This window comes from Clinocottus analis, unplaced genomic scaffold (genome assembly GCF_023055335.1).
Source record: "Clinocottus analis isolate CAN_PGR_092001 unplaced genomic scaffold, fCliAna1.0.p SCAF_4, whole genome shotgun sequence".
In the NCBI taxonomy this organism is placed as follows: domain Eukaryota; kingdom Metazoa; phylum Chordata; class Actinopteri; order Perciformes; family Cottidae; genus Clinocottus; species Clinocottus analis.
In genome coordinates, this window is record NW_027176153.1 from 10,035,380 (window position 1) to 10,052,727 (window position 17,348).

General features: G+C 42.8%; 1 protein-coding gene across 4 annotated transcripts in view; it reads left to right on the plus strand.

Annotated features, from left to right (window-relative positions):
• mtor (mechanistic target of rapamycin kinase) overlaps nt 1-17,348 on the plus strand; it is a 76,659-nt gene that overhangs the window by 37,983 nt on the left and 21,328 nt on the right. For all 4 annotated transcript variants that reach the window (XM_068596974.1, XM_068596975.1, XM_068596976.1 and 1 more), the window contains 6 exons: nt 5,744-5,819; nt 7,634-7,773; nt 10,096-10,196; nt 10,617-10,732; nt 13,357-13,434; nt 13,816-13,923. In XM_068596974.1, coding sequence (XP_068453075.1) covers nt 5,744-5,819; nt 7,634-7,773; nt 10,096-10,196; nt 10,617-10,732; nt 13,357-13,434; nt 13,816-13,923 — 619 coding nt within the window. The remainder of the gene's footprint in view (nt 1-5,743; nt 5,820-7,633; nt 7,774-10,095; nt 10,197-10,616; nt 10,733-13,356; nt 13,435-13,815; nt 13,924-17,348) is intronic.

Genomic DNA, 17,348 nt, shown 5'->3' on the forward strand with positions numbered 1-17,348 from the left:
TTACCCAAAAAGACGAGTATTAGGGAATGGGCTGTCTCAATATTAGTGGTGTGACGGATCATATCACGGATCAGAGTCACGGATCGGATCAGCACAAAAGAGAGACGTTTATTCAGCCGCTGACACTAATTGCCAATCATGGATGATCCATATTTGCAGATACAGATCCCTTCGTTGTTTGATTATAGAAGCTGATCTACAACACTCCGTCCATCACAAAAATCATCTCAACCGCTCTGAAGTCAGTATAAACCATCAAAAGTTATAAATGATATACTTTTTACTTTGTGAAAGTCACTTATAGTATTTTATGGATAAAAACAGATCTTGTTGAGCCTGAAACTGTTATGTTAAGTTTTTTAAAGACCATTAATCTTGTGAAAATGTAGTTGTTGCTTTACTTCTAACACTCCATAAGCTGTGCCGAATGCCTCCACCTCAAAGCTCTAGTATTATTAAGAATGCAGGATTAAAGTGCGACGTGCTTCATTTGTTCGATTTCTTTATAGATGCCATTTGTGTGCATCTGTTTCGGTATGTGAGAGTTTACTTTTCATACTTGTGTCACCTGAATAAAAATTATTGTTGTTTTGTAAAAACAAAAAACTAGACAGGTTCTCCATCTTGGCTGTCCGTAATGTTTCTCACTGCTCGACATGTGTTCTCGTAAACATGATGTGATCTGAGATTGGATGTTTATTTGCCTTTGATTTTCTCAAAATGGCCTTCCTGTGCCCAAATGCCTCTGGGAGGTGTTTGTCAGGCAGCACAGTGAAAGCTCTCGCTCTGCGTGTTTCTCATCTGTAGTCCGCTCGGACGAGGCCCGTGCAGTGGAAAGAAGTCCCCCGAGGTGCCAGACAGTTGGGTTCATTCTGCCTGGGAACATTGTTGATTGCATTTTGGCTGCCCCACAGATGAACAGCTCCTTTAGGCACAGAGTCAAAAGAAGTGTCGGACAACTCGTGTTGCTTCTCCCGCAGTGGATCAAGCGTAAGGCTCGGCGGTGTGAAAGACGATGGACCAGCTAATCAGCTGCTGCCTCGGCAGGCCTTCGTCACATGCAGGGTCTTTGCCTCCTTGACGTGTCCAGAATTCATGCCTCCAGGAAGCTTCAATGGAGTCAAACCATGAACCAAATATTTATTTGTGTGTGTGTGTGTGTGTGTGCAGCTTTCTCTCTCTCTTGCAGTGACTGAAGTGACTTCTTGCCCAACTCAACTATCGTCCGTCATTGTAATCTCAACAATAGTGTCCTCTTGTACACATTTTCCACATGTCACATGTGGTCTACGTTTGTGATTACGCATCAGGATTTTCTAATATTTAACAACATTTGGTACAACTCTGCTTTGTGAATGCAGCATCTCTATGTTCACAACTTGCACCCAATGAGTTGCAGTATACCAATCTTCAGTGGGGAATCAATACACTTCAATTATATACCTCTCAATAGCCATTATTACATAAAAGGATATTAAGAAAACCCAAACTTACAAATGTTTACATCATTATGAATAAAAAATATCTCAAAGTGAATAAATTCAATGGGCCTTGATTGAACTTTTACTTAGAGCAATGTTTCGATCGCCAATCTCATGTTGAAATTCGTGTGTTCAACACTAAGGAATGGAGTCAGCACTTGGCAAGCGAAGCGCCTGAAAATCAGTAAGGATCAAGCGGATACCTTCCTGATTAGATTAGATTAGATTAGGTCCAGTAGTGAGGCTCCATCTTTCCTCTCTGTGCGATCAATGTACATCTTACCCTCTCCGAGAGGAAATATCTGCTATTTCCTGAGAGATCACGCTCTCTCCTCTCAGTAAAGAACCCAAGGTACTTTAGACTAGCCGAGATGAGGTTATGGATTATTTTAATGGCGTAGAGGGGATTTTCTTTCAAGAGGTTAAGATATAAAAAGAAAATATACATTTGTAGTCCCTACCGATGCTCGCTGTCCAGAGGTAATCATGGCTAAAGGCATTGCATTCATCAGAATCTAATGCACACATGCTGGTTCAGAGATTGCAGTGTGATAAATCGTTTGCGTTACGCTCTTGAGTCACTTGAGTGGAGTGCGAGTGATTTGTTTCGCTCAGTGTTGAAAATCCAACAGCATGCCTCGACCCATCTGAAAGACTCTGTCAACGTTTTTCTGATTAAAAAATATGAGTAAAACGTATGCCACTACTGTAAATGTTTTAGTTTTAAAAAGCCAAATACAAGGTACGAGTCCGTGTGAGATGATTGTTTTTCTTTCGCCTCAAGTCAGAGATGTTTAAACAGCAATGGTGCGGCGCTCTGTTTTTGTAATGGAGGAGGCAATAAATATAAAAATTTGCACTCATAAAGCAAGCTGAAAGACACACTGTTCTTTCTGTATTTGACCAAATGTCGGCCAACGTCCCGTAGAATGTATTCTTTTGTTCACTCATCACATTTACTAACTGATGTCAAGGATCTTCCTTCCCAAACTTCTGTGGAAAAGAGCCCGTACGCTAACCCCATTCGGGGTTTAGACTCTAAAATCTAATTCAGGATACACAGCACTTAGTCTAAATTTCATGGCATGATTTGATAAGTCTTGACGGTTTTACGGTTGACAGAACTAAAGCTCAAGCTCTCTCCCGTGATTCTCACGAGCAAATCTGACAAGAGTCCCAGTTCGGAAGTGCGACTTGTGGCCCTGCACGAAAGAAAGGGGCTTGAAAGCGGTTTCAAGGAAGTTTTATGCTCACTAATAGTTTGATGGACTTTCTACTTGAGGAGAACATTACGTGAGCCTTGTCATCTGGTTGTGTTTAGACTCTGTGTGCTCGGAGCTGGCAGCCAGATGGCTTCAGCTGAGGGACAATGAAATCTCCAGGGTCCGCAGGAGAGAAAGCTCTCATTCTGATTCGTCTCCTCGGATGAAGCCACATCTGGGCAGCCTTAGCATACCTCGGCAGCTTGTGTGCACGCGGCGGGACACGGAGGCCTCGGCAGTGCTTTGTTCACTTGGTGCCGAGCTGATTATTTGACAACAGGTAGTAATTTGTTGGTCAAAGTGGAAATTGCATAGTATACACAGCACACCCGCCGCGCGTTATCGGCAGTGTTATTAAAAAGTACTGGATGAGTAGGTGTGTTTTATTGAAGACTGTGGGATGGTTATTTAATGAGTTGCCGAGAGAGTGCATGAGACTCACGAGAGTCATCGACCAATACTTATTTACTCAAATGAGCTCACTTGGTTACGCAATCGCATCCTGTCTCGTTCGATTTCCGTCTGGTCCTATTGTCCTGAAGGATCCCCACCTTGTCAGCTGTTTACACGGACGTTTTTGGCAAATCACTTTAAGTACTACAGTGTGTGAGCAGGGACAATATTAGTAGTCCAGCGAGACCAAAAGATATATAGGATATCTTACGTCACTGTCTGGTATAGCTTGTGATACATCTTAGAATATTGTAACTGTGATACATACTTTTCTTTCTTTTTTTTTAAGCTCACTTCAGTTTCACTTCATAAGAGATGTAATTTTTTGTGACTGGCCAATTGACTGGCCGACTTTAATATTTCATGGCGAGCGGCTTCGTTGGTATCATAATTGATACTGAGGTATACTCATTCAATATCTAAAAATAAATAATAAAAAAGGCTGAGAAGATACAGGGCTCCACTATTGTCACAACACATTTATATAACATGCATGCATACATACATGATTGAAGCTACACCACTTGGCTGAAGGCTACACCGGATCTGTTTGGGCGTATTGTTAAAAGGCGTCTTGGTAATTTGGTTATTGCTGTGTGAACACTTGGAGTTAAAAAACAATGCTCAAGCCTGCTGACGTTTTGGAAGCTCTGTGAGTCCGTCAGTGACATGAATACAATGAAGCCCTTCCTGCTTTTGTCGTGGTTGGGATTGAGACCTGGAGACGCAGTGTGCCTGGGCCAAATCTGTAATGTGCCTCTGCTACTGTTAGCACGACGCTCATCCTCCTCAGCTGGCGGAAACTGGTGCCACCATCTTAGTAAAGTCAAAAATCAATTTAAAGCATGGGGAGCCTTCTTCACAAATAACAGACTTGGAGAGCTCATAGCCTGACTCCGTCTTGGCTTGGTGTAACATTGGAGCAGTCCAATTTAAGAGTTACTTCCTAATTCTGTATCTATTTATTGTTTTTATTATTATTTTATATGCTGATTTTTGTGATTTTTTTTTTTTAAATTGCATAATCCCATTAAACATAAGTATTAAAAATGGCGTCATGCAGATGATTAATTCCAATCAGTTCACACACTCGACACCCTGTAACACCCACTTTTTACTTTTGTAAGTATCTATGTATGTATTTGTGGATGTATTCTCCTTTTTATTCTATTTCATCTTATTTCATTCTATAAAAAAGTCTCCTGTGGACAGGTGTTGTAAATTAGTATTTCACTACAAACACTCAACATAGTGCATCTGCTTTTTGTGCATAGATGTATGTTATAAATTCTAATGCCATTGCGATGTATCATATCCATATCAAATAATAAAAAGTCAAGTCACTGGTATTGGATTGGTATCGGTGCTCTGTGTCCGTCACTACTCTGAATTTGTAAGTCGGTATCAGAAGTGAATGTCTTGAGAGTCTTTTCTGGTACTCGCACTGGCCCGTGACAAGCGGCTCGAAGCTTTGAGTCCCTGAAGTCAGCGAGTGGTCAGATTGTCTTCTGTTTCCAACTATGTACAAGACAGCTCCCGCTGCGATTTGTTTTGTTAAATTACTTGTCGCCGTGCGGGCCGGCGCATGCAGCTCTCGCCAAGCTTTTGGCATGACCTCTTGCTGTGCATTTTCATCATATTTCTTGGCCTTTACCCTTCGTCAAACCAGGTTTCTGACACATTTACTCAAGAATCCTTCATCAACTTTCCCCTGCTGTCCTCAGGAACACTGCATACCGGTCCTCTTCAAACGCTACATTTTACAGATGTATTGGCCGTGGCTGCACAAGGGTTTTTGCAGTTGAGGAAATATAATAGACTCGGCGTTCATATGAGTGTTTCCAGATGTGGTGGCGTTGCGGGTGAGCGGAGGGTGTATAAACGGGAATTGTGGTGTCCTGACCGGTAACACATCATTTGTCATGCAAGCGTGACACACGTCTCAAGGTGCATTTCGTTTCCACAATAAACACCTTGCTGAAAGAGGAAATGTTTGTTCTACGTTGCCAGAACGTTGAAGCAGACTTATTATTCGTATTGTTGGGTGAATTACTTTCCTCGAAGGTTCAGGGACACGCTTCTCTCTTACCTGGGGCTCAATGTTACAGTAGGTTGTGGTTACAGTGGCTTTGTTCTGCGTTCCACTGATCTCAGTTTGCGGTGTTTGTGGGTGGGAAGCGGGTGAAGGATCTCAAACTCGTCTCTGCACCACTGACTCTGACTGGTTGGTTGGCGCCTGCACGGTTGATCTGAAAAAGGAAAGCCCTCAAGGTCAACTGGAGTTGGCAGCAACACAGACTTCAATGCAAGGCCATCACATTACAAGCTTGGGCGTCAAGGACATTTGACATAAACCTGTGCAATCACTCACGATGTGGAAATTATGAACCATTTTGTAACTACTAAACAAACGGCCTTCCTGTAATAACAATAATACCTGCATTTATATGCATTGCCCAAGTTTTGATTCAACCAGAGATTTCCCCAAGTGTATTAACTCAACGTGTCTTCATTGGTCTAAAAGCTTGTCTTTTGCTCATCTTGCAGCATCAACAATAAACTGCAGCAGCCAGAAGCCGCATCCGGGGTTCTGGAGTACGCCATGAAGCATTTTGGTGAACTGGTGAGTGTTTTTTTTGTTGTTATTTTTTTCTTGGGTCTTTTTTGTTGCCTCCAACAAAAAAACCTTACTTTAGGTTGCATTCAGACACTGGGACTACATCAAATGTAGCCTCCTTTTTCATTTCAATCACACCATTACATTGGCACAGCAGGCCAGCTACTACAGGGGGCCTCTGCAAAACACATTTTGTCTCTAGTAACCATAGCAACAACCACCACTAACGCAGATCTTTCTGTCTAAATATGTTCCTAATGGGCAGTATTTCATGTGGCCTCTTGTACACATACACTTCTTCCCGGAATATTCTTTCCCCAATACACACATGGGGACGAGGGCCATTGGAGACGCATGCCCCAGAACACCCTGTTCTTAATGTGCAGCACGTGGAATAACCATCTGCTATGTTGATCAGTAGTCAACTGCATGGAGCAGAATTATGGACATCTTGTCCCATGGACAGGAAGTTTGGATTTTCTTGCATTATGTGTCTTCACTGTGTATTTTATAAAAGACTACCTGAGAACACTTTGCACATTTTTTCCCCCCAGTGGTAATGTATCGCAAAAGTAAAAAGTTATGTTTATACAATACAAACGTTAATTGTAGGGTCACTAAATAGCTTTGTCTTCTGTGAGTTCCTTTGTGACGGACAAGTTGAAGGCCAAATTGAAGGCCACAGTATATATATCTCTGGACCTTTTCCCCCTAATATTACTGAAAACTCCTCCGTGACTATGTTCTGTGTGGATAGACCTGGTCCAGATAGAAAATAACCTGTTATAATTAGTTATTTTCTACCAAAATCCTTTAGTAACTGTGGGTTTGTTTGCTTCCTTGCATGCACCAGACAGCCTTCTCGGATTAGTATGAATTATGGACTAAAACAAATATGTCACCCTTAAAATGACCATTTTTATGTGAAATTCATGATGGAAAAATCAGGTTGAACATTAACCTCAAATTCAAATACAGATAAAGTAGATATAAAATAGATGATAAAAATTAGTGAGTGCCATGGCTGAAATGGACTGAAAATGATATCCCTGTTGTGTACACACTAGTGTACACTAGAGATTATAACCGTTCATGGCAATTTGTGCCTGACAGTAAAAACAAACAAAAAAAATCTGTTAGCAAATAGTTATTGATATGCATTGTTTTTCTTTTCATACAATCCACTGTTGCCACAAATCCAAATGCAAAGCTCCGCTGGTGTCGATGACAAACTCAACGTTTGCCGCAAGTGGTTTTTTTATATAGTATTTTTTAATAGAATGCATTCACTCAATTTTATTAAGTGTTTACTTTGAGCCAGTCAAAGTCAAATGTTTTCCACAACCCTGTGGGAACAGTCTTTCTGTCTTTTGTGAACTGCATTCATGTTGGTCTGTAAAAGCACGTTAAAAGTGAAAAGACTCCGTTTCACTGCCGGAAACACCGGAAAACCTTGTTAATGAGGTGATCTTCTGGAAGGCTCTGCTGTAGGAGGATGCAAGGTTTCCCTGTTTGGTATACTAGTCAGGAATCATACGCAAAAGTTGGAAGAGATCTATGTCCGTAATCTACCAAAGGAAGTCAATACCCACAATTCACTTTTACTATGAGGTCAGTGTTGAGATGGAACAGGTCCAGGACAGATGGAATAAAATGGGAATCTCCAATCCATAATGCAATATTCTCATGAAAGTTGTGAACGAGTGTGTTGGAGCAACACTCCTACACACCCCAAAACAATTTATTAAAATTGTAAAATGGTCAAGATAACAAACATGTTTTGTGTGTCTACTTTCTGTTTTTTTTTTTTTATTTGCTAGGAAATCCAAGCCACTTGGTATGAGAAGCTCCATGAGTGGGAGGACGCTCTGGTAGCGTACGACAAGAAGATTGACGTTAACAAAGAGGATCCGGAGCTCATCCTGGGCAGAATGCGCTGCTTGGAGGCCCTTGGAGAATGGTATGTCAGGAGTCAAGTCTGCTAGGAGTTCAGTGGGGCTCCAACCATCCATTCAAACCGGTGTTCTTCTGGTCCACAGCTTCTGATTCATTGACACGCATTTGCCTGTACAAACACTCAGAGTCAGCATTATTGTTGGTTTTCACTTTAACATAAGGACTTTTTTTTCTAAGACCTACTGCTGTGGGTTTTTTAGTATTCGTGTTTCTTCGGCTTTTAACGTTGGGTTTGATGGTTAAAGACTGTGTCTGAGGTAGGATACTTGGTGCAAGCTATTCCATCCCTTTTTTTCTATTTCCGTTGGCAGCTTGAGTCCCCAATGAGTCCGAACTACAGGGTCTTTGATGAGTGGTCAAAAAGAGAGCGAACTTTCCTAATTTTACCGGGAAAATGTACAAACAGGCGTCCAACTGCAGTGAGAGGCGCCGCCGCTGCAGTAAAGGCTCACCGCAGCTGAGGCTCCATAACGACCGCCCACCTTCAAGAAGCTTTTTTTTCCCTTCTTTTTTTTTTTTAAGGGAAAAAGAAAGTCACAAGACGTCCAAGGGTATTCAAATATGCGGCTTGTCACCATGCCTGTGACGCTAAGCAGATGTTAATTTGCCTGCCTCTATGCGCCATTATTGTGTACGCGATGATTCAGTTCACAAGAAGATGATTCAGTCAGTTCACAAGAGAATGATTCAGCTGAAAAGAGGCTCTGTGTCTGTTTGTGTGCCGGATGGGAAAGGCGGGGAGATGATGTAACATTTGACCGGGTCATTAGTCAGTGGAGATCAGACTCAAGAGAAAATATTGTTCCCCCGTTAAGGTAAGCGGATATTGTACAAGTGCGCTCTGTGATAATCCTAAACTGGTGAGAGAGATTTTTTTTAGCAGTTGAACTCAAACATTCGGTAAGTTTTGGACAGTTTTGAAGCATCCTTAAGCCGAGAATGTCCAATTAATGTAGGGCATGCATTTTTAGTTCAAAGTGATTTTTGGCCTTTTCCGTTCTGTTAATCCTCACATCTCAGTTTGCTGCTCACAAAATCTGTTTTAATACCTGACCAAAAGCTGCGAGTTGACCATCAAGCATGCAGCTATTTTGGCATGTTGTGCTCTGGGGATGAAGGCTTGTGTGTCTGATGACACCCCTGTATATCTTTGCGTTTACAGACTTTGCCATTTATACCAAAAGAAGAAGAAATTTGCCACATAGCTGATCTGAAAACAGCCAATAAACTGAAAAGTAATGTTACTAAAAGCAACTTTTTAGTACATATAACAGCCTTTTTTTTTAGGAGGAGGTGGGGGGCACAAAATAGAAGATTTTGTCAAGAATATACTGCAAAGTACCAGGATGTCTATTCTCTGTATTCAGCACTAGGTCTGTTCACTAGTATGATGCGTGTAACTACTTAAGATGCTGCACATGGTTCCCCAGAAATATGCTGGGAGTTGTGTAACCGACAATGACACGCTCATGCAAACCCTTACATTGCTGCTTTGCTGTCATGGCTTACCGGAACCCTTTAAGGGCGCTAACGCGTGCATCGCTAACGCGTGCCCTGAAAAACGTGACTGTTTGTCCCGCCCAAACGGGTACAAGGAGACTAATAGGAGAGTGAGGGAGGATCCCACAGTGCGGAGAAGAGGTCTGACCCGGCTCAAGTTAAACCCCCCTCTGTGCAGGTGGACCAATGGCTTCTAGTGGAGGGCCTCTGAAAGAGTCTTTAGACGTACGGCCAGTGTACCGGAGCTTTCATGTTATACGATAGCCGGGCAGCTGGAGAACGGCTTCACCTCACAGACCCCCGTCCAAACCGGCCTCTCTCCATTTTCGTCCTTCTGCGCCTCCCCTCTTTCTCGCTCGCTCCCTCCCTCATCTGAGCTCGCTCCAGCATCCCGCCTGCGAAACACATGCGGCGGGTTCTATCTCCTCCTGGACAATGGCGTACTGATTGTTGTTAATGAGGAATTAGTCTTGGTTTGATGCATCTGACCCCAACAGGGAACAGAACGCCTATCAGTTTGCAGGGACACTTGATTTTTTTTTTTTTTATCAGACTCTTTTGGGACATTACACTGATTTTGAGAAGTTTAATCTTTGAGAATGAATGAATAAATAATAGCAGATGTAAAAGAAAGCCTTATCTCCTTCTTATGCTCGGCTGGAGTTGCTCGACTCATCTGTTGACGGAAAACTTCAACTGTTGTTCACTGCAGGAAAAGTAAATGAGAACTGAGATCAGTTTCTGATTAACTGATGTCATCATCACTTGATCTGCCTTTTCTTTCTTTCTACTGTTTCTTTCTAAGCCTGCGGTTCATGTTTTTCAGGGGGCAGTTGCACCAGCAGTGCTGCGAGGAATGGACGCTGGTGAGCGAGGAAACCCAGGCCAAGATGGCCCGTATGGCTGCTGCCGCCGCCTGGGGTCTAGGTAACTACTTCATGTCAGACATGAATTTAAGATTGAATATATTTGCGAGAAGAACAATGACGACAGTAACCCGGCTCACACATAACCAGACAGAAACAGCATCCAGTCATAACACCGACATATCATAATGTGCAATGGTGGAGAAAAGCAGGGACCACAGTGCAGAAGCTTCCTCAGAGGTCTGCGGTCTGGCTTTGACTTTCTCAAATCAATCGTAAACCTTGAGACGAAACCTAACCAGCAGATTCAGACTGTCTTTTATTCTTATCGTTGGGAAGCACAACATGTTGAGGTTGCAATCATTTATATTCTAGCAAGCAAGCTGAAGTAGTCGAAATAGCCGTTTCGGTATTCATTTAAAACGCCCTGCTTGAACTGTTTTGATCTTTGTTTGGTAACTTGATCGTTGTCTCTCTTTAGGGCACTGGGACAGCATGGAGGAGTACACGTGTATGATCCCAAGAGACACACACGATGGTGCTTTTTATAGAGCGGTACTTGCCCTGCATCAGGACCTCTTCTCATTGGCCCAGCAGGTGGGTTACATCACTACTCACAAATACACACAATGGCTGAGATCTCTTCTCCCCCCCCCACCCCCCATCTCCCATCTCCCATTTGATGCACATTAAAAGTCTATATTTTTAGAAAACATCTCATAAAGACATGCCACATGGGAGTCTGGTGTCTGGAATTTTCATTAGTCTTTATAGCAAGGTATGAAAAGTTAAAATCATTGGAAACCAACGCTGTAAAGAAACATAAAAATGGCTTTACGGCTATTCCAGACAGGATCGAATTCCCCCATCAACGCAGGCTTTTCATTAAAAGGATTTTTTTTTTCTCTCCCTTTTTACATCTTGGTGTGGAAACGTTATGTAACTTTTGAAATGATAAATTATCGCAGCATTCAGACTGAAACGAATACAGATCCCGTCAGCCTGTCGACAAGGTCGGGGTGGCGTTTTTCTCATTTGATGAAGGCCGGGATTTTAGATGAGCTTCCGCTCCCCGGAGATGGATTTGTTTGAGCTGGATGCCGGCACATCTCAACGAACACAAGCTCCAGCACTGACACCACTTGACCACCTGCTCCTCCAATTTCCCTGGACTCACCCTCCAAATCCCCTTTTCACCACAGATCCCGGGAGACCTGCTCTCTGTGGCCCCTCCCCCTTCACAGCCGCCTTCCCTGCTCTAATTTAGAGATTAGATCCAGGTGTGGCCCATAGGATTCTACACCGTCTGAATAGGGAAAGCAGACTTTTGACTCTTGGCAACAATGTGGCCGCTCACAATGGGTGAAGAGGAATTAAAAGCAGATGGAGCGAAGGGTGAAAACTTCAATGTCAACATGAGCTCAGTCTAGTCTTCCGGATGTGGTTGGTAATCCTCGCAATTTAAGTCCTTTTGATTCCATAGGGCTGTTCCTTTCCTCCCGCCGTACCCCCAACAACCAGGCATTAGTTTTGGCGTGCGTCTTTGTGACACGGTTCAGGTTACTTTAACGTTATAAATCTCGGTGTTTGGTCCGTTCCAGCGATGATGTGTAGACATGGCAGTCATACTCGCCCCCTTCCCCAAAGTCAAGAAGTCTGTGGCTGCGCCAGGATTCGTGATATATTCAGTCCTCCAGTGTGCGTCTGATTAGCAAATTGTCTCATGGTTTTCACAAACTTTGAGCTTCCTCCAGTAGTTGATTTAGCTCCAGCCATTCACAAAGAGGCCCTTTATATCATGCTGTAATGATAAAGTAATCGCACTGCACCTATGCAAGTCGGTAAGATCAACCTTCATGTGAGAGAATGGAAGATTGGGTCACGGTTTGTTTGTGCCGCCAGAAGCCAGACACTGCATTTATCAGGAGTCGTCTGGACTGCACATTTCCAATGAGGCCCCGTTGCAGTAATTCAGGAGTAAACAGGACCATAACTGAGGGGAGGCTGTAAAAAAGCAGCCTCATTGTCACCTCGTCCCATTCCCCCTACAACCCCTCCTCTTGTTGTGCATGCCTGAAGAGGTGTTTAGGCACGCCATTCCCCCTTATCCTCCCCACAAAAAACAAATTGGTGGGAGTCGGGCTGAAACAGCTGTGGGCGCCGGCCTCAGAGAGCTTCCTCAGTCACCCTCCCTTATTTTACCTTCCTACTAATACCAGTTCCCAAAAACATTTGCTTGTTGTAGGCTGAGAAATCAGCACGTTTTCATCCACGATACCTGTGTCCTTGTTTGTCCCCTTTGCTGTTCTGGATCGGCTCTTTTCTCCCAGTTGTTTTTCCACCCCTCAGGGTTCTCCTCGCTGATGGAATGTATGCAGTAAACTTGAGTTTGGCGAGGTGTAGGCCTCTTACGAAAAGTCAGGCAACTGTGAGTTTACAAATTAGTCGATAATAGACAGTAATACACCCCAAAAAAACAACATTTTTAGGGCATGAGTGTACTGTGAGAGTCGGGAAGACATCATGAAAACATTTTGGAAATTTGCATTATGGCCCTGGAAGGAACCGTGTCTAACCCTATTTTATTCAGTCTCTATTTAAAATTCCCTCTCCCATTTGTTGAATGGCCATGTCAAATCTGGCTGTTTTTTTGTGTTTTTATTTTTTTTAATGTTGTGGTTGCATTGCTTCCACACTGTTGCTCTCAACAGTTCATTTTCCTTGCCTCATAAAACACTTGGCACTCAGCGTTGCATCAAACCAATTCCGCTAAACAAGCTGGCGTTCTAGTCCTCGTTGCACTAATGTGTCACTGTTGGCTCAACTTCAGTGAAAAGGGTGTGAACAGCAAGCAATAACATGCCTTTGTACACTTGGTACAAGGTGTTTTTATTCCCTGGGTCTGGTCCAATCCCTGCCGGTCCTGATGCGAGACCTTTTTTTCTGGACGGTGTGACGTTGTGCTATGGTACATAACAGGGTCATGCTCGCCATATGTTACGGAGTCATATGTTACTGCTATTTGTTAGCTTTACTGAGAGTTGAAGTATCTTAGGCACAACTTAGTGAGGTCATGGATTAAACCCTTGTTTCTCATGTGAAGGATGCACTGCGACTTCAGAAGCTAGTTGACAGCCACACCGCCATGGCAACATTCAGACAGCCATTCATATCATTCAAAGATCACAATGTAACTGTTTTGTTGTTTTTTCCCCATCTAGTGTATTGACAAAGCAAGAGACCTCCTGGATGCCGAGCTGACTGCCATGGCCGGAGAGAGCTACAGTCGAGCCTACGGGGTGAGTCCATCAGTTAGAGATATTCAGCGCTTGGCTTCAGCCGAACATCTAATTTTTCATCGCACTCGGTTGCAGAAAGATTATGCCACGGCATCACAATTTTATAAAAAGTGTACGGCTCAGATCTAGCTTCTTTAGAAAGTTAACAGCATTATTATTTGCAGTCTATCCACCGCTCCATGCCGCCATTTTATTATCTGTATATGTGGAATTTTCGAAGTTGATGACGGTCCACCGACATGCTGAATGCATTTATTGTAGATTCTGTTGACAAGCTTTAATGAACCCTTGTTTTTATATTGCACAGAAGGGAGCTTTTGCGACTGTATGAAAATATATGTGCGGATGAGAATGAATGTGTGTGTGTGTTTCGGTTTCCAGGCGATGGTGTCTTGCCAGATGCTGTCAGAGCTGGAGGAGGTGATCCAGTATAAGCTGGTGCCAGAGAGGAGGGACATCATTAGGGAAACATGGTGGGAGAGGCTTCAGGTAACTGCAGCGCATGATAGACACCCACACCCCCACACACACACACACACACACACACACACACACACATGTGCAACTACAAATGTGAAACAGCTGTTGGAAAGGCTACCGTTACTAATGGGAAACATTACAAGACAGACGCCATACATACACAGACTAATACCTCAGCTAGTTTGTTTCTTTGTTTGTTTATTTCTACATTTAAAGTATTTATGTGAAAGCAGAATCATGTTGGGCTCTGGTTAGTATCATTTACTGAGCTTGAACAAACTTTAAATGAAGGTCAGAGAGCACTTAGTCAAAGATATGTTCCTTCCACATAAAGCCAGAACTAGCTGCAATCTGTCCAAAGGAGGCTATTTGTGTACAGAAACTCAGTCACGGCCTTGTAGCTGTGTCAATAAATTAAAAAAACAAGTCACATAAGTTTAAAAAAAATGTTTTTAATATGTATTCCACAAGTGGACACATGTGATTTGTGGGGTCCGTGTTTGTAGTTTTCTGTTTTCATCTATCTCCCCATGAAGCCAATTGAGGTGATCTTGCGCTATAATGAGTCCAATTTGAATAACCAATTGTAATATTTGCCCCCTGAATGCAGTCAGCACCAGCGTGTGAACCACCCAGTCCCCTTTTGATTTTACACTGTTTATTGCTGTCCTCGATGCCTTTATTGTTTTTGTTGTCTCTCACCTAAGTCAACGCTTGCGATGTCCTGGAAGTGGAAAAACTTGACCTGAAAGCCATGACCATACGTGAGAGTTGGAACATACAGAACACAGGCTTATAAATCATGAGCTTAAGTTTGTCTGAACACCCCCAAGACACAGACACATTTAAGAAAATTATATATATATATATATATATATATATATATATATATATATATATATATATATATATATATATAATATCTCTGTGATTTAACAGCGCCCTTGCTTGCCGTGGAATATTTAGAAAAGAAACCCCATCTAAATGCCTACTTCCTGGGACTGATTATGATTACTATTATTATTATCATTATTAATTGTGAATTACAGTGTTGTACGTGTTGTTAAATGAGACTGCAGGACGTGTGGAAAGACCACTAATCCGCACGCGGTCAAGGAAAACTGTGCCGCCCGCCAAGTCTTTGGCATTTGAGACCAATGTCATCCGATCTAAGATGATTCTGATCAAGTTCATCATTTCCATGTTGACCTTTTTGCAGCTAGATCAAGATTGGATTGTTTGAATAGGCCTCTCATGCATGTTGAGGGAAGAATTTTGTGTCAGGCGGAAAAAGCTGAAACGCCATTGACCGTTGATGCACCGTTCCTGATACCATGACATCCAAACCCCTCAGTTTAATACAGGGTTCATAACCATGCTTACTCTCTCTGCCCGTTGGCATCCCTGTCCTTCATATCCTGTCTTAGATATTACTGACATCTTGGAAATTCCCAACAACAACCACGTCATCCTTTACCCTCGCTGCAGCCCGAGGCAATTATATTTGTCTTTTCCTGCCCAGCTGTAGGCAATGCACCTAACTCTTACCAATTTCCTTTTGACATTTCAAAAGTTTCTGTGTAATTAGCTTGACCATTGGATGGAAACCTTTACACACACACACACTCAAACCCTAGGCAGTAAATTGAAGATACTCTTGAACATCTCAACCTTTTCCAGACGGAGGTTGGACGGGGGAGGTATTTAGGATCAAGAGGGGTCTTCTTGACCAAAACGCAAAAGCTCATAATGGCACCTGAGCTGAGGGGGTTCTTCTCTCTCTCTAATGATTTATTGGCGGCTGACCTCGCACATCTGTCTGGGAGTCACTGTCCTGCTCCTTTCTTTCAATGCCAGTCTCTCCCTCATCAAAGGATTGCAGGTATGGCAAAGAGCGTTTGAAAACCGCTTGTGGGGTGCAGTGTTGGAACTGACACTTTTAATGCGCCAATTCCATATAATTCAGGTGTAATATGTAACATTTCCACATCCACAAATTTCTAAAAAGCACTATATCCATGTTCTTAATTTTGTTCGAAGTTAGTTTCCTCAATGTTTTCAATCATTTTTCTAACCTTGAAACAATGGAGTAATTTAATTATTTAATTTGGTTTCATGTCAGGGTTGTTAGCAGAAGTTGTCATGAATACATTTTTATTATCCAGTTTTCAGCCATCCTTTTGCGCTGCACTTTTTACATCTTGGTTATTTTCAACCATAGATTTTAACTCTATGTAGATGTTTTGTCGTCAGACGTCTGGTCCTTAAATTTATTAGAGGAAACAAGCTGAGAAAACGTTTGCCTCAGCTCGAAGCCCCTCCGGGACGTCCCTTTGCCACTCAACACTGACTTTAAACCTCTCCGGATAATTCGGCAACTGGCGTAAATGCCTGAATCTCAAATTATTCGATAAATATGCTGTGTAAATCTGACTCCAATGACGGCAATGGCTGTGAAAACATCAACTTCCATGAGCCCACGCTACTTTATAATGTTGGCAACAGCGTCTTTTGTTATTGCTTCGATCGAGAGACCCCGAGAGGCATGTTTCCCCTTACGATAGTATACATTAAAAAGGCAGACGGGAAACGGTAGGAGAGAGAAAGCGAGATGACAATGATCCACAGCTGGATGGAAACCCGGAATGTTGCGGTTTCATGGTCCACGCCTTCGTCCACCTGTCCCCCAGCGATACGGCTGTTCATTTCAATCAAGTCGCTTGAACTGGATAATTTGGCGCCTCCTGAATAGCTTCTCAGCCGAATGTGTGCGATCTGACAGTTAAACCCAGAGAAAACTTTTAATCACTGAATGTAGCTGCTGCCAGATTTCACCTGCACTCAGCCCCTTATCCCTTCATGGTAAGCCCACTTCAGAAACTGATGTATTTAAATTCGGCCTGGGCTTTTAACAGCTTACCAACAGGCTTGTCCCGACAGACTCCTGCCATCTGAGGAATACAGCAAACAAGTTGCAAACAGAGTAAACACTTGATGAAAGAGGCTTAAAGCACAAAGTAAAGCATGTGGTGGGTGTCTTCAAAAATACATCCTCACAGCACTGATTTAAAGACCTCGTTTGTTGCTGCTAGTTGCCATGTAACCTGCAATGACCCCTTACTACGTACAGCATCTGTAAATGCAATCAAGTGGCATCAAGTAATTTTTCATGAGATGTTTATATTATTTTGTCTACCCCCTATAGACTTGCATTCAAATCGTACACAGTGGATTATACGGATCACTCACTGTCGCCTGCTCCTACAGCACTGTGTTGTGTCACAATGATGAATGAGGTTGGGGTTGAGAGAATCTTTGGGCTAATGGTACTTTTGAAAATGTATGAATACAGACCTGGGATTGTGAGTTTTTTTTTCTCTCTTCTCCCCCCTGCCACGTGAACTTGTACTCACGTGTGGACATGTTCAAGACAG